This window comes from Dendrobium catenatum, unplaced genomic scaffold, assembly GCF_001605985.2.
Source record: "Dendrobium catenatum unplaced genomic scaffold, ASM160598v2 fragScaff_scaffold_1221, whole genome shotgun sequence".
NCBI classification, from domain to species: Eukaryota; Viridiplantae; Streptophyta; class Magnoliopsida; order Asparagales; family Orchidaceae; genus Dendrobium; species Dendrobium catenatum.
In genome coordinates, this window is record NW_021319683.1 from 128755 (window position 1) to 151390 (window position 22636).

The window sequence follows — 22636 nt, forward strand, 5'->3', positions numbered from 1 at the left end:
AGCTCTTCCAAACTTCTCTCACCTTCTTCCACTCAAATCTATCGTCAAACTCCGTCGGTCGGCGATCTTCCGACGAGAATCAAGGCTAGATCCATCCAAGGCTTCGATCCGGTTGATCCAGAGCTTGTTTTTATCATCGATTTCAACTAGAGAATATACGAGGACAATCTACAAGCTCAACCGTAATAAGAACTTGAAAGATCAAACGGTGAGAATTTCCTCAAAACTTTAGATCTAGGTCACTACACTTAGATCTATATAGTTTTTTTATAAGTGCTTTTTAGATCTTTCAAATATCACCCATGCTTTCTCTTCTTGATACTAATCTATGTTTAAAATTTCATTGAATTTAGATGTCTCGATTGAGAGAAATGAATTTTTTTTCTTTCTTTCTCATTTAAAAAAAAAATCTTTTTTTAGTTTATTAGTATCATTATTTATTTAAAAATTATATTTATTATGTTTAAATATTATTATTATTTTAAGTAATTCCTAATTTTGATTTTCATAATTTAATTTGTCTTTGAATTCAAATTTCTCCAAATTTGAAATTCAAATTCTTTCATAAATTATAAAATCTATTTTTTTTATGAAAGTTTTTAAATTTTCCCTCCATTGGATTTTGAATTAATTAGGATGACTTAATTCATTCTAAATCCAACCTCCAAAATTAAGGAAGCATTAAAGCCTCCTTAATTCCCTCCATGAATTTTGAATTTGAAATTCTTTATTCCGTCCATGAATTTTGAATTTCAAAATTCAAACATCCATTAAATTACTTTCATAAAATATTATTTTATCATATTTTAATAATTATTTTTAAATTCTTGCTATTTTAAATTATTTTTAAGTCCCTTTATTACTTTAAACTTTAAAAATTCATAACTTTTTCGTTTTTGATCCGTTTTCGACGCACAATACCTTGTTTTGATCGTATTTGAATTCTGCACGATTTGGAATTATTTTTGTTTCAAAATGATAGGCATAGCTACAGTTATTATGAAAACAGCAAAAGAACACTATTTTAAAAATATTCTATTATCGTATTTAAACTTTGAAAATGCACAATTTTCTCGTTTTAAATCTGTTTTCGATGCACAACACCTTATTTTGTTCGTATTTGAATTCTGTACAATGTGAGATCTCTCTTGTTTAAAAATTCTAGTTATACCTGCAGTTATTTTTAAAACAACAAAATAGTACTATTTTAAAAGTATTCTACTTAGGTATTTAAACTTCGGAAAATCATATCTTCGTCGTTTTAAATCAGATTTTGACGTGCAACCCCTCGATCGTTTCAAAAAAATGAGCTTTACATTTTAAAATTATTTTCAGTCACTGATTTTGGCTGTTTTAGTAGATCACTGTTTGAATTTGATTATTTAGATATTTTTGATATTGAACATTGATTATAATAACTATTTTTAGGATACAAACTATTTTCAAATCGTTTGAGACTTCGTTAGGGTGGTCAGTGGGTCTCCCTATACTTATGTATTATGAATTAAATTATTTTCAATTATTTTATCTTCCAAAAATATGTTTATATCTATAAGTACTTTTAAATTATTTTAAAACTACTTATACTTAAATCCTAATTTTGGGAGGTCCACTATTTCATGAAATTTTAGACATGGATCATATGTGTGAAGAGCAATCATGGGGGGGTGGATGGTTGAGTCCCAACCATTCACTAATCCCCTCATTAGGTGTTTTAATTTTCTTGTTGTTCGTAGCATGCATGTGTAGGTTGCACCACGAGCACTTAGCTTAGGCTCTCCTAGATTTAAGGACATGGCGTGTTTATTTTGTTTATGTATTACCCTGCATTTATTACCTTGAGGGTTAGATAAAACATCACTCTTAACTCCTATAACGCAGTGACACTCTAGGGACAATAACTAAGGACCCGTCTAGCAAATTTAGAAGTTTTCTAGAAGCTAGGATAGATCCCGAATTGACATGAAAATATCAAAACTTAAACTTAGTGACATCATAAGCTTCTCATAATTTTCTAGGAATTTTTAGGGCTTGTTAGACCCCTTAATTAACCAACCATAATTATCTATTAAATAAGGCCCTGAGACCTTCCAAAAATTATAATAAATACAAATTAGGTCAGAAAATTATCCATAATACCTTGAACTGACTAGAATCTGATCTTTGACCTTAGATAATTAAGGATCCCTAGTTTGACTTCAGGTTGACCCCTAATTTGACCATAGGTGGAATTTACCATTTTGCCACTGATAATTCATTAAAAATTATTAAAAATCCAAAATTTTCTCGAAAAGCTTGGGAACACTTTCTTAGGTTATTCCGGACCTTTGGGGGTGATTCCAATCTGTTTGGAGTTGATTTGGATCAAAACAATAAAAAAGGCCCTTTATTGGGAAATTTAGAAATTCCCTTAATTACCCGATCTTTAGAAATTCATAACTAATTGTAGAAAATTCTAAATTATGAAAACTCACTTGCATTAGACTCCAATTAGGATCTAGTATTTATTAAAAATCTTAGGTTTCCAGGAACTTGCCTAGATTAGAAAGTCAACGTTTTGGTAAACCATAGTTCATTTAGGGCCCGAAACTTAGAAAATTCGTAACTTTGTCTAGAAAACTCTGATTTTAGTGTACTACCTCGCTAACTACTCCTCTTAAGGTCTAGTATTTTCCCAGGGTGTTAGGAGACCCAAACTTTGCCTTTTTCCCATAGTGATGTTTTGGACCCTTAGTCTAGTTACTAGGAGGACCCGGGACTTTCCAAAATTGGCTAATATAACTTTAACTTCAAATATCATCACCCTAAGCTCTTAAAACTGATCAACAAACTTAAATAATTAAAATGGACCCTAATATACTAATATTTAAATTTCAACTAAAATATCTTTTTCAGACCCCCAACAAACCTGAACTCTAGATAACTTTAACTAACTACCCTTCTTATGACCTATCCAAACCACACCAGCCTTACACACACATAGAATTGTTTGCTAGGGCACCACTTCTAGACCTAGGTTAGGCTGCTGGGTTTTATTTTTCTGCTGTGTGCCGGAGCTTTCCGCGGTCTTTATTGCATGCTGTTTGAAATTGCTGGTGTGTTTTATTACTTTTTCTGCACTCTGTGGATGATCTGATGAGCGATAGATCTACCCCTAGGTTAGGAATGATATATATATACACTGTTCTTCCGTGCAGGTGCCAAGCTTAAATTAATGAAAGGGGGAGCAATGTCATGATTTCTAATAATATTTTATGCAGGTGCTTGCTCAACTCCCCATAAATAAAATGAGGGCTAAATTAATTATAACTGCACAGGTGGAGCACTTAGCCCTCAAAATTAAGAGCATGGCTTGGCACAGGGTCAATGGTGTTAGCACTTTCATTTTCATATAAACTGCTTGGGATGATTTTTATTAGGATAATCATGCAGGTCTTTTAGAATTTTTCTGTTTTATATTTGATGTAAAAATTTGTAATAATTGTTAAGAGTTGTGAAAATAACTTTGAGTTGGGATATTCTTATCTAGCTCGGATTCAAAAAGAAGAAGGCATCCCTAAAGGGGAGAGTCTTCTTCCATTCGGAAGACTGAGTTGGATGGCTTTAGATATCCAAAGAGAAAAGACAATACACCCCTGCTGGGGAGAATTATCTCTTCGTTTGGATATTCAAGCCACGACGGATCCAAGAAGTCCAAGGAGGAGAGATCCAAGGAGCCCAAGGAGGTGAGATTCAAGGAGCCCAAAGAGGTGTGATCCAAGGAACCCAAGGAGAAGACATCCAGAAAGCTAAAGATTGAAGACCCAATATCCCACTCAAAGTTGTTGGCGTCTGTCATAGGCTTAGAAATCCGGGTTGTTGGCAGTGGTGCCCGGCCACTTTATTTTCTACAAATTTTGGTTGTAATAAGGGCAGTTTTCCTATGGACATTTAGATGATTTATTTTGGGATTTATATTGATGTGCTTTCCTGGTTGTGCAGTAGAAATACCTGCTTTTCCTATGGACATTTAGATGATTTATTTTGTTATCGTCTGGAATCCGTTAGGCTCTTCTAAGGACTATAAAATATTTTATACTCATAAGTAATTTCTAAAAAATTTAAGTTTAAATAATATAGAAACTTAACAAATTTAGGGAACTGCCGGAATCGTCCGGGGTCGCATGCATATTATTGCATTTCTTCTTTCCTTGCTATAAGACATCTCCCTGCCTGCGGGTAGAGTACGGATAATCTGGCCTATGAGGATAAAGTGCCGGACCTAGGGAGACCCAGTCTTTTCAAAAAAATTATTTTCTATAAGCCTATTTTTAAAATTCAATAGCATTCATGAGCTGACATTTCAAGTAGCATGCATTGCATTAGTAACCAATTAAATAAAATTTAATTGCATCAGCTAGGAGCATCTGACCCACATAAGTCTAGGACCACTTAGGAAATCTCTAGATGTCGGTCCTATTTCCAAAGAACTGTACCTCCCACCCATCTTTCATAATTGACTTGTTTTCATAGTTTTAAAGCGATTAGGTGGTTAGCTGGCTCCCCAATCCAGGCCGGGGTAAGTCTAGGTTTTGCACTGCATTAGCTAGGACACGAGTCTTGGTGTTTCGTAGAGCACTAAGCCCAACCAAGATTTAGGATTCGAGGCTACTACATTCGGTCTCGTAGTATGTCTTAAATAGTAGGTAGGTCCCTTCCTTTCAGGGACTATAAATCCTACTTATCCGCGTTACAGGATGACGCCACCTCCATCTCTTCTCTCACGCATGTGATCGATTGCTTGTCTTTCTTTCTCTAGTTTTTCTTTAGTGCCCTAGAACCTCCGAATGCTGGTATGAGCCACGCATGTTGATTCAGCCCTTCGGACCTTTCTTCCCTTTTGAGTAGGATTTCCTTGTCTGTACCCTCGTGCCGATCCCACTTTAGGAGAGGATAATGTATGATCCTTAATCGAGAGTTTTCTCAGGCTTCGGCCTGGGATGTAATTAACCACGGGGGCTTGCGCCTGTGGGAAACTCGATCCCACATCTACTAACCCCATTCGAGCTCTTGTATCGGATGGGGGAAACCCGTGACTAGGTCATGTATATTGCTATCCATCAGGGTGTGTTGGCGACAGCCTCTATCCTCAATGGTTAGTCGTATGCACGATCCAATCTGTCCCTTCCAATTGACCCGTTCATGCGGTGCTCTTTCGGAGGTCAACAAGTTTCTGGCGACCACGGTGGGACCAGTTTCTCTCTCTATCTTTGGATTGTATATTATCCTTTCTGGTGTGTACTCCGAGATTGGTACTCCTTAGATTAGGTCTGTCCCACTCTTAGTTAGGGCCTTTCCTTAGTTAGGGTTCCTCCCCTTTAGCTAGGGTTTCCTCCCTACTCTACTTCTTTCCAGCCTAACAGGCTATTCCGTCCCTTATCCATTCCCATCTATCCTTATCAAATCCTTCTTTCCTGATTTTCATTCTGATTTCTAACCTCTCAAATTTGTTTTCTTGGCAGTAGTGCCATGGCTTCCTTTGCTCCTTTCATTACCTTTGCTTTCGGTTCAGACGTGCGGGTGACTCTCCTGAGTCCCTGCTCGCTAGTCCGCCAGTGGGAGGAATCACTTTTGGTTCCTTCACTGACTTGACCTTCGTCACTCTTGGTAAGCCGACCCCGGCGGAGGCTGCTGCATTCTCTCCTCCTCGGAGGAGAAGACGCGTAGCCATGCGCCCTTTCGGACAACCAGATGCTCGGCAGATAGCCCGAGCACCTGCTCGTCCCATTCCTGTACTTGCGCAGCCAGTGTGCACCATGGCTAGGCGACCAGTGCCTAGGCCACATCCTGTTCCACTTCGTGCAGCGGTCAGGCGACCTGCGCCTGCCTCTCCTGTTGCTCAGGTTGCCCCGGCCCCTCTGCGCCGGCAGCCTGCTGCAGTTGTTCCACCTGTTCGTGCAGCGGTCAGGCGACCTGCGCCTGCCGCTCCTGTTGCACAGGCTGCCCCGGCCTCTCAACGCCGGCAGCCTGCTGCTGTTGTTACTCCCGTTGTTCCAGTAGAAGTACCTCGCATTCAGGTTCCCTCTCCCACTTCTACTAGGAAGAGGGGTGCCCAGACCGAGGTGCCTTCACCCACTTTCGGTCGAGTTTCTATTTTTGCCTGACTTTCTCACCCTGAGGTTGCTGGGCAGATCCCGGCACTTTCAGTTGTTCCTATTCCCCCTGCCACCCAGGCAGTGGGTTCAGATGTCCCCTCCACCTCCACCTCCGGCCTTGGGTGAAGGGCCCGAAGGAATAGGAATATGAGGTTGCGTCTAGCTGCATCAGAGATAGAGAGGCAGAGGATGGTTGATGCCATCGTTCAAGATGAGTTAGTTCAGAGGCAGAGGAGAGTGGCTCCCAGGCAGCGGAGGCCACGTCCAATTATTGTTGCACCTACTCCAGAGGTGATGGTAGCCCCCGAGTTGGAGGCAGTTCAGGGAGGATGCTTCTCCCCACTGACGCATAGTGGAGATGAGGAGGATGTTGCCCGTATAGCGGTGGCTCCTTCTGTCGCCACTACTCTACCCCGAGCTAGGTTACCCAGGGACGCTGGTGTCCGAGCCCTCACTCAGAGGATTCGGAACATCGTCCGCTTAGCTCGTGGCAGAGGGCCCGTCAGTCGAGAGGGCTTACTCCGTAAGATTTCTCTGGCTACCTTCCAGTTGAGACGACAGACTGTGAGGAGACTTTACAATTGGCAGAGGGAGCAGACACCGCAGCAGCCAGCACAGACAGTTCCAACAGTTAGGCCGCCAGGAGTTGCTCCTGTGGTAGGACAACGCCCACGTCGTCGAGGACAGAGACAGTAGCAGGAGCCTGCCCGGCCTCAGGTCAGTTCAGTAGTGGTAGCCCCAGAGCAGCCAGTTACCCATGTAGAGCCCCGTCGCAGTAGACAAGTTTGGAACGTTGATAGGAGGACACCCTTGTTGAGCCAATACAGTCAGTGGAGACAGTATGGCTAGTACAGTCAATACAGCCATTAGAGACAGTACGACTAGTAGAGCCAGTACAGTCAGTAGAGACAGTACAACCAGTCGGGCTAGTACAGCCAGTACAGTTAGTCGAGATAGTACGACCAGTCGGGCTAGTACAGTCAGTACAGTTAGTCGAGTCAGTACGACCAGTCGGGCTAGTACAGTCAGTACAGTTAGTCGAGGCAGCATGACCAGATGAGACAGTGTAGTTGGTAGAGGCAGTGCAGCAGGTTGATGCAGTAGATCAGATGGATGTAACAGTTTGTCCGAAGCGATCCTGATGACTTGTGATGAGGATGCAGTAGTTACTCCTGTTGGGTCACTAGATCGAGTTGAGACACCTTTAGCTCTCGACACTCATAGGATCACTTCCCCTATGAGTCCCTATATAGAGGCACTCTGTCGGATCTTTTCAGAAAATGACTCATTCAAGGATGAGTCAGATGAGGATATACCAGTACACCAGGTTTGTGAGACTACTCGTCGAGGTCACTTGGATGAGCAGAGAGAGCCCAAGGACCAGGATGAGCGGGAAGACCCCGAGGCAGGAGGGTCTCCGAGATCAGTAGCTACGGACACCACAGTCTTACACTTACTGACTCAGATGGCCACTGGAAAGACCCATCTCCAGGACAGTGATTTGGTACAGCCTTTGGACAAGGCTACTCAGATAGTTCAGATGAACTCTAGTCCCAGCCACAGTCCTAGTCACAGTTCCAGCCACAGTGATAGTCAGAGTTACAGTCAGGGCAGTAGTGGCAGATTACTCCATAGTTCTGAAGGAGAGTGGCAGCTAGCACTCCCCAAGAAGACCTAGCAGATGATTAAGTAAGTTGTACAGAGTTCAGAGGCAGTTGAGATGAGGCCTCCCAAGGCTGAATCCACAGTTGCCACTCCAGCTTCTTTATTAGCACTTATCTTTCTTTTCTTTCTTCTATTGTAGTGCTAGATGAGCACATTTTCCTTTGACTTTTATTTGTACTAAGAGAGATATGTAAAAGAAAAAAAAAATAGTTGTAACCTCAGAAGGGAAGATAGGCCCCCTTCCAGCACTTAGGCTGAAGGACCTCGTTCTCCCTTCTATTAATGATTAATCAATAAAAGAAAATAAGATTATTTTTTATTATAATGACTCTCTCACTTCTTTTAGTTCTACTAGCTTTGTAGTGATGACTCATAAAAGGATATGATCTCTCTATCCCATCCCATGGGTGGAGAGTTTTCTTCTTTTGAATTAAAATCTTTTTCAAATTGAAATTAGATTTAGAAGTAAAAATTTTCTCTATTATCTTGTGATTCTCTATCTTATAGATAACTATAGTATATTAATGAATAAAACTTCATAATTTTCTTAATCAAGCTATTCATTCTTATCAGAGGATAGGATTTATTTTGTAGATCATTCTTCCTTGTCCAAGAGAAGTAAGTCTTCTTCTCTTGCACTTGGAAGATGATCTTACAACTGAGAAATAATTTTCTTTTAGAGATTCAGAAAAGGAAGCCAATTACAAAAATGAAAAGATGCGCAAAGCGCCAAAAGTGAAAGATACACAAAGTGTGTCAAGTAATTGAAATTTGTGCAAAGCACATGAAAGTTGAGAAAGTGGCTCAAAGAGCTCAAAAGTTATAAGTAAATGGCTTCCCTTTCTAGTAAATATCTAAATCTCAGAAAATCTATATCCTTTTGATATTTTTGATACTTGAGTCTAAAAATTATGATTTTGAAATCATTATTATACATTGATATCCTATAAGATATATAAGTCTACTCTCATACAAGAAATAAAGAAAATTAAATTTCTTTTTGGATTAGATTTTGATTCAAGAGAGAAAAATACTCATATAAGTGAGATGTCATGATTTAGCTAGTATGGAGCTTGATCTGAGTCAGTAAATTTAAATTGAGGTTCTTTTTAAGATTAGAGGGAGTTAAGTACTAAACTCCTTTAAGATATTTGCTCATTTATCACTTTTGTCTGAGTCCACACCATCCTGTATTTGTTAGGATCGGTGATGTTGATCCTTTATTAGAAAGTGAATTGCTTCTTCCTATCAGTCCTGTTCTGATAGTTGAAGCCCCCAGTCCATTCACATGAGTTGAATCTGATCGGGGATGTTGTAGTCTTTTAGATTAGACTCTTTTGAGATAGGATATTGGGACCATGCCCACCTATATTAGTCAGGTGGGATGATAGTGATCCATTACACCTATGAGATTCTCTTCTTTCTGTCAGCCCTACTCTGATAGTTGAAGTCCCCAGTCTATTTATATAAGATTAATGTGATAGGGAATGTTTAAATCATTCATTTAGACTATTTAGAGATGTGTTACTGGGTCCACACCCTCCTGCATTGGTTAGGTTTGGTGATGTTGATCCTCTAGTAGGATGGGATTCTCTTCTTCCTATCAGTTCTGCTCTGATAGTTGTAGCCCTCAGTCCATTCATATGAGATGAATATGATAGTGGCTGTCAAAATCATTGGTTTAGACCTTTTTTTAGGCAGGATATTGGGTCCATACCATCTTATCCTAGTCAGGAGTGGTAATGCTGATCCTCTATCCTGATGTTGATTTTAGTTATACATCGATTTCAATATGATTATGCTCCCCAGTTCATTCACATGAGTTGAATGTGGTCTGGGTTATCAAAACCAATAATTTACTTTCTTACAAGAGCTTATGTGATTTTCTCTCTCCCCAGTTTTGTTCATGTGGCGAACATGGTCTGGGATATCAAAACCAATCATAATTTCCTTTACAAAAATGAAAAAATATACATGTGATGAAAAGAGGGAAGCTGTTAGTAGAGCAAAATCGGTTGTCCTTGTCACAGGAGAAGCCTGGTAATGCTCTCTAAAGAGCATAAGTTTCACAAAGTTCTTTTTCTTCCCTCTCCTTTGAGGTGCCTTGGTGTCTTCCTCAAGGATGAAGGCACACATATCTAAGTATAATTTTTCCCAACTTTGATTATCTTTGCTAAGTGATGTAGTACATTGTGTTTTGAATGTTAACATCACTACCTTATGGGCTTGGGTCTTTCTGAGGAAGGACCAATCCCCTTCTGCCCTCTTTTGGCAGTTTACTCTCCCATTCATGCACTACTCTGAGCTGCCAGAGTGGTTCTCTTAATGTGATGGTGTCACTTTTACTCGGCACAGGGTCCTACCCGATTAGGGTAGGTGTTACCACTGTGACCTTCTGATGGTCATGGATTTCACTCATGATTACTGTACTAGGTGTTAGGTGTACTCCCTTGTCACCTCAGAGTTATTTCTTGGTTGCGATGTAGTACATCATGTTTCAGATATTAGCATCACATCCTCAGGAGTCCTGATTTTCTAGTAGAAGATCGTCTCCTTAGTTTTATTCTATACCTACCTCACCATTCAAACTGTACTTATAGCTGCTGGAGTAGTTCTATGAAGGTGGTAGTGCTGCTTTTACTCCCCATAGGGTCCAACCCAATTAGGGTAGGTGTTACCACCGTGGCCCTTTGATGTGTTATCAACATTATTCATGATTACTGTCCTCAGGTAGTGAGTGTGTCCCCTTACTACCTGGAGTTGTTTCCTTAGTTGCAATGTAGTACATCTTGCCTCAGATGTTAGCATTGCATCCTTAGGAGTTTTGATTTTCTAGTGGAAGATCAACTCTTTGGTTTCCTTACTCACTTTAGCATTCGTACTCTACTCTTATCTGCTAGAGTAGCTCTATGAATGTTATTATGTTATTCTTGCTCCTCACAGGGTCCTACCCAATTAGGGTAGGTGTTACCACTGTGACCCTTTAATCTTTGTTCGATCTTAATTTATGGTTATTATCCTCAGGTAGTGAGGGTGTCCCCTTTACTACCTAGAGCTGCTTTACTAGTAGTGATGTGGTATACCTTGCCTCGGATATTAGCATCACTACTTTGAGAACTTTGATCTTCCCACAGAAGATCAGTTCTTCTACTACTTTTTGTGACCTATCTTACCATTCATTTATCAGAAGATTACCCCTTTGCGCCCCCACTGAGGGTGTATCTCTTCCAGCTTTGTTTGGGAGACGTCGTTCTGATGTCTTCCTCCCCTTTTGCGTAGGGTTAGGGCTCTTTAAGAGATCTCGACGGCATTTGGATACTCATGGCCACGACAATTTGTCAACTACCATGTGGTTACCAAAATGCTAGCTTGGGATTCCTTAAGTAACTCTACCCTTAAAATTTTTACATGTACCTTTCCTTTCTTCCTCATATCCCTACACTGATCTGTGTCAGGTCGATGATGAGATGACCTGTGCCTTCTACCCCACTATTTTGATGCTAATAGATGGATAGTTGGCTTTACTTACCTGGTTGAGAGAGCCCGACAGAGTCCCTGGGAGGCATTCCTCACCACTCTTTCCACTTCACATCATTGCTGGCATATGTGCCAGATGATTGTGTTGAGTGTTTTGTCTTTATTCTACTACAGGCATATTCGCCAAGTAGAGACTCTGCTACAGGCACATACACCGGGCAGAGGTGACCTTTCATTTTCTTTTATCCTACTGCCGGCATATGCGCCGGGTGGATATTAGGTTTCTAGTTGAGAGTGCCCGACAGAGTCCCTGGGAGGCATTCCTCACCACTCTTTCCTCTTCACATCATTGCTGGCATATGCGTCAAATGATTGTGTTGAGTGTTTCGTCTTTATTTTACTATAGGCATATGCGCCAAGTAGAGACTCTGCCACAGGCACATACACCGGGCAGAGGTGACCTTTCGTTTCCTTTTATCCTACTCCCGGCATATGCGCCGGGTGGATATTAGGTTTCTAGTTGAGAGAGCCCGACAGAGTCCCTGGGAGGCATTCCTCACCACTCTTTCCTCTTCACATCATTGCTGGCATATGCGCCAGATGATTGTGTTGAGTGTTTTGTCTTTATTCTACTACAGGCATATGCGCCAAGTAGAGACTCTGCCACCGGCACATACACCGGGCAGAGGTGAACTTTCATTTCCTTTTATCCTACTGCCGGCATATTCGCCGGGTGGATATTAGGTTTCTAGTTGAGAGAGCCCGATAGAGTCCCTGGGAGACATTCCTCACCACCCCTTTCCTCTTCACATCATTGCTGGCATATGCACCAGATGATGGTGTTGAGTGTTTTGTTCTTTATTAGTACTATAGGCATATGCGCCAAAGAGAATCTGCCACAGGAACATACACCGGGCAGAGGTGACCTTTTCGTTTCCTTTTATCCTACTGTCGGCATATGCGCCGAGTGGATATTAGGTTTCTAGTTGAGAGAGCCCGACAGAGTCCCTGGGAGGCATTCCTCACCACCCTTTCCTCTTCACATCATTGCTGGCATATGCGCCAGATGATGGTGTTGAGTGTTTTGTCTTTATTCTACTATAGGCATATGCGCCATGTAGAGACTCTGCCACAGGCACATACACCGGGCAGAGGTGACCTTTCATTTCCTTTTATCCTGGTACCGGCATATGCGCCGGGTGGATATTAGGTTTCTAGTTGAGAGAGCCCGACAGAGTCCATGAGAGGCATTCCTCACCACTCTTTCCTCTTCACATCATTGCTGGCATATGCGCCAGATGATTGTGTTGAGTGTTTTGTCTTTATTCTACTGTAGGCATATGCGCCAAGTAGAGACTCTGCCACAGGCACATATACTGAGCAGAGGTGACTCTTTCCTCTTCACATCACCGCAGGCATATGCGCCAGGTGATTGTGTGGAGTGTTCTTTCTTTACACTTCTTTTGGCATATGCGCCAAATAGAAACCCTGCCACAGGCACATACACCAGGTAGAGGTTTCCTTTTTCTTTATCCTACTACATGCATATACGCCGGGTAGGGACTCTGCTGTAGGCACATACACCTAGCAGAGGTGATCCTTTCCTCTCCACATCACTGCAGGCATATGCGCCAGGTGATTGTGTTGAGTATTTATTCCTTACACTTCTTTTGACATATGTGCCAAATAGAAACCCTGCTGCAGGCACATACACCGGGCAGAGGTTTTCTTTTTCTTTTGTTCTACTGCAGGCATATGCGCCGAGTGGACATCAACTTACTTGGTAGAGAGGGCCTGACAGAGCACCTGCTAGGAACTGCTCGCCACCCTTTCCCTGAGTGTCTTGCTCCGATTAGGCAGACATCAGGCCTTGTGATTCCTTTGTTTGCTGACCCGATTTGGTCAGGTAGATACTGAGTCACCCCAATCCGCTGCTATGAGATGAGCAGGAGGATATGGGACCCTTTCACCGTCTATTCTATTGATTCGATATAGTCATAGATATAGTCGGTATGCTTTTGCTACATTGCTTTCGGTTCTTCTCTTGGCTCTACCCTTGCTATAGGGTAAGGCCAGATGAGAATCTCTTTACCTTTTTCACCCTTGAGGTGATCTTTACCCTTGATTCTCTCTTTGGCTCTGCCCTCACTATAGGGCAAGGCTAGGGGAGAATTTCCTTACCTTGTTCACCCTAGTGGTGACCTTTACGGTTGATTATTCTTTCTGCTCTGCCCTCACTATGGGGCAAGGCTATAGGAGAATCCCCTTTCCTTGCTTTCACCTTTTTAGGTGATCTTTTTTGTTGGTTCCATCCTTGGCTCTACCCTTGTCAAAGGGTAAGGCCAGGAGAAGACCCCACTACTAGTTCACCATTTTGGTGATACCTTACATGTGCACTGCTGCTTCTTCTTCTTCTTTCCTAGGCTTTGCCCTCACTATGGGGCAAGGCCAGGAGAAGAACTTCTTACTTTTCTTCCACCTTTTTGGTACCCTTAAACTCTTATACTTTTTCACTCTACTTTTCGTGGCATAGTCGGTCAACACCAACACGAGCGGTTCACTAGATGTTCGCCACTCTTGTTGGGGGTTCGTTTATTGACCTCAATTTTTATTCGAGTGCCCTCGAGAGCCTTTGATCGAATTAATTAAGGCTTGTCAAATTCAATTTGAGCTCGAATCAGCTCGAATTGAGTCGAATTAGGCTCGATCGGGTTTGATTAAGCCTGATTAGTCTACCTTAGCCGCATCGAGTTTGTTATGATTCGAGTCGTCATTTTTAATTGGGTTAATTTGAGCAAATCAAATTAAATTCTAAATTGACCCAAATCAGATCTAATTTTGAGCTTGATTTTAATTTAATATGTTCAATTTTTTTTATGAGCTTAAATTTATTCCTAAATCAAGCAATTAAACCGATGGCTAAATCACCTCAATTCCCTTTTAATTAATCTTAGGATGAATCCTAGCCGTAGATCTAAGGCCTTGATCATTTAAATACTCTTTTAGAGCTTCATGAGAGGGGTTGGCTTCTATTCTCTCCCTAGCCACTCTCAACCCTAACTTCTTGGTGTGAGAGCTCTTCCAACTTCTCTCACCTTCTTCCACTCAAATCTATCGGTCAAACTCCGTCGGCGGCGATCCTCCGACGAGATCAAGGCTAGATCCATCCAAGGCCTCGATCCGGTTGATCCAGAGCATGTTTGATCACGATTTCAACTAGAGAAATATACGAGGACAATCTACAAGCTCAACCGTATAAAGAACTTGAAGATCCAACGGTGAGATTCCTCAAAACTTTAGATCTAGGTCACTACACTTAGATCTATATAGTTTTTTTTAATAGTGCCTTTTTTAGAAATCTTTCAAATATCACCCATGCTTTCTCTTCAATGATACTAATCTATGTTTAAAATTTCATTGAATTAGATGTCTCGGATTGAGAGAATGAATTTTTTTTCTTTTCTTTTCTTCATTTAAAAAAAAAATCTTTTTTTTTAGTATTATTAGTATCATTATTTATTTAAAAATTATATTTTTATGTTATATTATTATTATTTTAAGTAAATTCCTAATTTTGGATTTGTCATAATTTAATTTGTCTTTGAATTCAAAATTTTCTAAATTTAAAATTCAAATTTTTTCATAAATTATAAAATCTATTTTAATGAAAGTTTTTTTTAATTTTCCCTCAATTGGATTTTGAAATTAAATTATGATTGACTATAATTCATTCTAGAGATCCAAAGCCCTCGCGAAACCAAATTAAGGAATAGGCCGATTAAAGCCTAACGCTACTTCAAATTTTCCTCTCCCCTAGCGAGTGATGGAAGACCAGTTTTTGCGGAATTGTGAAGAAGGTTGCGAAGATATAATTCAAGAATCTGAAGACATATGTAAATCCCGTTCCAGTAAGAATTTTGATAATTCCTCCTTAGCACATATGTGTCTTAAGAATTCAAAGCAGTCCATGTAAGATTACTTGTCATGAAAGATGATTATTGGTTATATATTTAATAATTGATTTGTTAAGATTGCTTGGCTTATTTAAGATTATTGTTTAAGTCCCTTTATTACTTGGAAACTTTAAAGAAATTGCATAACTTGTTGTCGTTTTCGCAGTCCGGTTTTCGACGGCGGACAAAAATACTACAAATATGTTTTGATGAAAACCATACTATGAATATTGAAGGACATCCCTTGGAACTGCTCAAGACGATTGGAATCCAATTAGAATAATGCGATAAATACATTCAATATAAGCATTTAAATATATATGCAAATTATTGAAATAAACATAAACAGTTAAAGGTTATATTAGAAAGAGACAACAAAACACAATTAAACCACCCAAGAAACAATAATTGAGAAATATCACATCACTTGAAAATTGAGCACAAGAGCTGAAAACCCAATCTCCTGGGAATACATAAAGACTTGATTTGAATACAGTCACATATAATTTCTGTTATAAATTAAACAAAATATACAAAGAAAAGAGGAGACGTCGACAATAATGTCAAAGCTCTACATTTGTTAAATCTAAGAATTTTCGTCCCATAGCATCATGGGCACCCTTATTGGAAACTGCTTACGTGCCTGGCGAAGTATTGAAAACCTTGTCATGGAGAAAAGTCACAAATGTGACCTAATCAACAAATAGAAAACTTGGCAAAACTTCTTGCTGAACCTGAATGCTTACACACGAGATTACTAGATTGAAGGCTAAAAAGGAATTATTACACGCTTTGAGCCCAACCACGTTATTTATTACTAAAAAAGCCTTAACACCAAAAAATTGAAAGTTAATAAAAATGGACTTAAACTTGTTTATAGACTTAGCAAGTATTCCGAAATACTTAGTACAAGGATAATTAATAATAACCTTTCAAACATTGAAGGGAATCAAAAATGCATCATTCGTATAAATTCCCGATAATACTTCATATCTAAAATGCCAGCGCGTGAAGAGAGAGTGAAGCGCACATTTTTGTAAACTCAAACTCGGTGAACTAAGCCACACACCGAAGCTGAAGTTTCAACGACTCATAAAACCTGCCTTACCCTTCCCTAATTTCGTCCCACTCGTTTCAATAATGAGAGAATGTAAACAATCAAGACGTAAAATCAGCCACTATAGCCACAATATCCTTATTTGAACATTTTATATTCCTCAATGAGTCATTCCCTCTCACGTAAAACATTTTTGTCGAGAAGAAGGCATGTTTAAGTTGGATGAGTTCAAGCTGCGTTTTTGCCTGATGAATATTGTAATTTTGTATTTTTATTTTAGTCATCACCTTTTTTTGTAAGTATAAAACAGAGGATTGAGAGCAGAAAGTTGTTAAAATGGTAAAACCCTAAAAATTAATGTATGAAAGTAGACTTACTATACTTTTAGTTTAGGAGATTCACTAAAACAAGAGCTTTTATTTTTCCCAGAACTCGTTTGAGACTTTCTGGGTTAGGGGTTAGTACTCTAAAATGAGCGTAACTCACTGGAAGTGAGTGACCTATAATTTGTTTATTATATGAGTAACTTATTGAAAATCCTATTATGTGTGTACGAAGGTGTAATTATGTTCATCTTCACACAAATATGTTTATATTGCTATAAGTAACTTTAAATTATTTTAAAACTTACTGCCTATAGCAAATTCATAAAATTCCCAAATATTATAAAATGAGAGCTAAGCCAGACGTCCTTAAAAGATATCCCTTTGGACTCTGTCAGAAATGTTGATGCGTGAAAATGAAAAATTATGTTGACATGGATAAATCCTATGGTATGTGCAAGAAGCATTATCATCAAAAGGCAGAAATTTCCCAGAGGTGTGGTGTATTATGGAGTGTGAAGTGGATATGAGATGTCCATGTCGGAGTCTTGTTATCCCAACCATTTCTGCTAGATTACCCTAGAAAATCGATTAACCCTGCGAGAATCTTTGATTATTGTGCAGAAAATTTAATTCCCTTGTATTGTTAACGTGAAGTCTTGCGAGTTATTGGTTAAGGCCCGTTGCTGCCAAAATGTACCCTTTAAATGTGACGAGCCACTTAGCTTAGGCCGAATACTGCCCTGTCCAGTATTTTTTAAAAGAGAGGAAACAATCATATAATGGACTAAGTGTTTAAATAGTTTTCTTATAGTATTTCCTTGCAGCCCAGTATTGAATATTTACCTTGAGGTTAGATAATAACGAGTAACGACTCTGTAAACTGACCCCTCAGGTGGTATAACTGAGCTGGCTTACCCTTAAATAGAGTGATACCCGAGCACAAATGAGCATATACCGTGAAAAGGTCTGGCGTAAAGTAGTCAAGGACAAAGTATATAAGAAGATAAGCATTTATAAGGAGAAGAACCGAATCGCCTTAAGAATGTTCAACCATACTCTAGGCCCACAATTCCCTAGCCCAGAATAGGAACTCTCTAAGTAATCAAGTGAATGGAGATTAAGAATTCGTAATTAGACCGATTGAACATTGTAATCGATTATCGTAAAAAATCTTTAAACTTAGTGAACATCACTAAGCTTACTGCAGTTAATTATATTCACGATATAATTATAATAAGGAAGCGTCTTTTGGTGTATAAGAACACCAAAATCTTAAAATTTAGGATTAAATACCTTATCCCTAATCAATATAAGAAAAAATTAATATAAAACTAATTAAATAAAAGCGCCGAACCTATTGAGACCAATCTTCTTCGAAAAATTAAATAGATACAAACAATAACACATGACTTAGAAAAAAGAATATGCGTCAGCATAGTAAGACCCGAACACCTACATCCGCATTAGTGAATACCTAGTGAAGCATAAGATGCACCATGTAAAGTTGTTTTCTGTATGCTTGTTTGGATCCTATCATAAAGGAACTTAGACCTACCTAAAAAGACATGCTTAGAAGAACCTTTAGTGTTGAACTTTCAGTTAAAGAACATCCATGAATGAACACATCCATTCACCTTGACCATAGGTGGAATTTACCATTTTGCCCCTGGGATTAAACACCCAATTTCCAATTCCAATAATATTCTTGAATATTAAATATCCAAAAAGATTTTCTCTAAAAGACGTTCAAGGGAACAATGAGCCATTTCGTTACCTCGCACTTACACTTAAATCTCTAGTATTCAGAGCCCAAAGGAATATAAATCGAGTTGTAGCCGAAGAATCAAATGGTGATTCCAATCTGTTTTGTGGAGTCTGAAATTTGGAATTCGATATTACAACAAGCACAAACAAAAAAGGCTACATGCCTAGTTCATGTAGGAAAACATCTCTAGATTATAATTTTCCTATGCAGGCCTAATGTGTAAAAAGGAGCAACACAAGTATACTTATTTCACAATCCGAGAAGAAAGGATCTTAATGAAGGATATTCACTATATTAATCATCAATCTCGCTTAAGAACACAATATTCGATAGGAATACAAGCGGACCGGCACACTACAAACCTCATTGCCGTTATAAAACAAAGATGTAGTGAATCCTAAACTAAACAACAATCAATCGCCTAACGAATAATTAGAACATCGCAATGTCAAAACGTGTCAACCTCTCAGTACTTTATTAAAAATCTTAGGTTAAAAGAATACAACCAAAGAGTAAGATTGCACTGATGCACCTTATATATCCACTAAAATGAAGTCAAACATTTATATACCATTTCGCGAGACTCAAAACTAACAAGCCCTTTCCTGTAGATTACGTGAACCCCATAGTTGCAGATATACTAAGCAAACTCGATGGCCTGAAAAAGAACCTCTAAGTACAAATTCGCGTACAAACAAGGAAAATCATTCAAAACCAAACCTGAGATGGGTGAAAGTTGATATGAGTATGTGATTTAAATGTCTCTAGAACTGTACATCATGGAATCTCCTATTGATTTTAGATGGTAAATTCGTATGGAACTACACACGTGCATCGCTCTTATGAGCAACATGAATACTGTGGATAACAACCAGTGAGTACCTCGTAAGTTACAACGAACCCACTGAACACAAGTACAAATGTCACCCTGCAACTCACAATTGCATTAAAAACCTACGCTAGTACGTTGCTTAAGGGTCTAGTATTTTTATAAAGGCGACTCCCCGCACAAGTGTACCCGGAGGATAGTATCCAGACCCCACTGACAAACAGAATGGACAATTATGAGTACTTGTATTTCCTTGAACAAAATTAAAACTAAACTTCCTGTTTTCCAAACGTTATCTTTAGCTTGACTGGTTCTACCTTTTAGAACACACTTAAGTTAATCTCCTTGATAACCGGTATGAAACAATCGGAACTAGAAGAAGAAACACAACCCGGTCACTTTTCCACTTAAAAAATATTGGTGAATCTGAAGGAGCTTTTTCAAACTATAGCCCTAACATGTTGTCAACTTCACACGAAACACCCTTTCCAAATGCACAAGTTCAGCAAACCCCCCCCACACCCTCTTAAAACCTCCACTCAACAACACACCCCCCACCCAATAATTAGATACAATGAAGCAACTAAAAGTGCCGAAGTCAAACAATCATAGCGTAATGAAAGAAATGCCTAATATTTTAGCTATAAAAAACATCTTAAAGACCCCAATTTTTGTTACTAAAATATTCCTTTTTCAACCTGTCGCCATGGCAATCCATGTTAAACAAACCACCCTGATAATACAACTATCTACAAGATAAGCTTTTGCCAGACTTAACCAAATTAACCAACTGTCATCACCCGCCCATCCCTGCTGAAATTCCCACTCTTACTACCAATCAACAACGAATGCCGTATAGTTATCAACAAACATCATCCACCCGAACATGCATAATATTGTTGACTATCCAACACATATATGGCCAAATTGTTGCATTACTATTGCCACCAACTGAAATAGTTCTACACAACAACTTAACCCCTCTCATAGCCCACCTAGGTTATGTCCAGCCCCTTAAGTGTTGGTTTTATTTTTATAACACCATACGTACTGTATACTAGAGTGCCGGATAGCTCTAATCCATACCACGAATTTTGAATCAAATTCGCTACATGACTCGTTTGAATAATAGACTTTACCGCGAGGTGTGTTTGCTTTACACGTTAATGCCCCGTTGGGTCAACTGTGGGCTGCTTTGACACACCGCACAGACTGGCTCGCGATAGGGATGCATACCGGCGGTCAATTAAAGAAATGAACTAATTCCAACTCTCCAACCTAGGTTTAAGGAACAATTATATTACACCTGTTCATTCCGTGCACGATCCATTCTGATGTGGAATCACATAGAGCGACAAGATGTCCTGAAACAAACTACATAAAATTAAGAAAAAGGATACAACCGAGTTTGTACGCAAGATGTCTCTACCCATGATTAAGATTTTATACCACTCCAATATTGGCCTTCAGCTCTAATAATTGTTTTATGACCTCATAGAATGAGCATTTTGCATCATAATCAAGCTGTCCAAAGCCCTCGAACACCGTAATCATACACCTAAAATAAAGAGTAAATTGAGGAACTAAATTAAGTGGACAGGAGTTCAAAACAATGTATGCAATAAGCTACATTAAGCGAATTAAAGGAGAGCACTTTAGCCCTCAAAATTTCCCGACAACCAAGACATGTTTTTGGTGTGACACCTATAATAGCATGTCAGATTGTGCTTAGCCACTTATTCATTCATCATAATATAAGAGCTGCGCTCTGTAAGGCATGTTAACGAATAGATATTAATTTACGAAGTGAAACAAAAAGACTAAAAACGGCCCCGAAATTCCGATGACAGTGCGTCTAAGCCTAATAAATTTATGAAAACCCTTATTCAACTCTTGTAATGTTAAAGAATATGTGGTATGACTGAGTCGAAATAAATTTTGGCTAGTTGGGCTGTTGATAGAAAAGTGTAATTAAAATGAATTTTGAAGAGACAAATTTAAGCGTGTATATAAAAGAATAACTTTCCTTGTCTATGTGCCCGAGGAAAATTATTTTTCTTATCATCCACAACCTCACAAACCAATGTCCAAAAGAAAGATGAGCTGTCAATCAGCCTCACCCAACCCTGCAGGGAGAGATTTGCGTTGAAAGTCATTCTTTCTATCCATTTCTGCAGCAATCATATGAAAACCTCCCTTCAAATGTTATGGTTATAGAGATCTATGAGGATTAAGGCAATTATCAAATCTTAAGATATCCACATAAAGCTAGTATAATGAAGGACAACCATTAACACCTATTCTAACGCCTGTTTAATGGAGAGGTAAAGTCTGTGTGCGTATGAGATCCTGTAAGTGTTAACTCTGTCGGAGGTGTAAATTGAGTTACTGATTTCCAATCATGGCCCCAATGCACGACGGAAATGAATCTTTCCAAAATGCAAGTTCTAGCCACAGCAATGTCCTAACTAAAGAGATCCTATGCCAAGATTTAACTCAAGAGTTAGTTGACACATAAGTTGAAAGGTGAATTGACCAACACTAAGAATCTTCCATAAGTTCCAGTGTGACTAACTATATGACAATCTTTATTATGCGAGAGCCTCATATAAAGAAGAAGAAGAGTAAACAAAATTCAGAAAAGAATGACACACACGATATAGTATGAAGAAGATATTGCTTCCAATTAAATCGCGCACTCAAAGTTGTAGTGCAGGTGCACGTCGTAACATAAGAAGAAAATAACCGAAAGGTTTATTACTCCTGGATACCTATTCTATGGTGCTTTCTCTACCAGACTTTCACAGCCACACTTTATTACCTTTTAAATAATCTATTATTACTTTGCTGCTAATACTGTCTCTCTTCATCAAAATGACTATGCTTTTTGTAATTATCCACACAAGTTATAAGTTAACTAAGCGTTTATTTTCCTCACTTTCTATTTTTTATAAGCACATATTTCTATGTATGGAATTATATTCTTGTTCATGGCAGATCTTAGTTCATTGATTTGTTATATTATTTTTTGACCTAATCAATAAGACAAACTTTCCCTCAAAGGGATTTGTTGTGTGCAGATTAAAAGTTAAGGCCTGGAATACCCCTATAGCTTTTCTAGTGTCGTATGTCTCTTCTTTCTAAATGCCACATGTCAAACCATATCAATAGTAATGTGTCTGTGCCCTGCGAATCCGTTTATATGCTCCACTATTCTATCCAATGCTGTTCTCTTCTTAAGATAAAGAAAAACATGACTATTTCATTAGTTTTCTTTATCTCTATGATATCCTAAAATTTAATGCCTTATAGACTCCACTAATCTTTTAATGCTTCTTAATCAAAAAATAAATAGTGAACTCTATGCATTGTGAGCCAAACCACTTCTAATAAAAACAAATAATTTGGTAATGGGTGATTACTGCCGCCG

At 39.0% G+C, this 22636-nt stretch overlaps 1 protein-coding gene across 1 annotated transcript; it reads left to right on the top strand.

The window, feature by feature from the left end:
- Window positions 1-5708: 5708 nt before the first annotated feature.
- On the top strand, window positions 5709-6260 carry LOC110100280 (translation initiation factor IF-2-like). The gene is made up of 2 exons (XM_020827716.2): window positions 5709-6056; window positions 6171-6260. The coding sequence occupies exons 1-2, from the start codon at window positions 5709-5711 to the stop codon at window positions 6258-6260; spliced, it is 438 nt and encodes a 145-aa protein (XP_020683375.2).
- Window positions 6261-22636: the final 16376 nt, after the last annotated feature.

Bases quoted from the DNA above. Each gene is read 5' to 3' on its own strand.
- LOC110100280 (XM_020827716.2), top strand. From the start codon at position 5,709: ATGCGCCCTTTCGGACAACCAGATGCTCGGCAGATAGCCCGAGCACCT. The intron at 6,057-6,170 runs GTTCCCTCTCCC...GTTGCTGGGCAG, and splicing joins TAGAAGTACCTCGCATTCAG to ATCCCGGCACTTTCAGTTGT.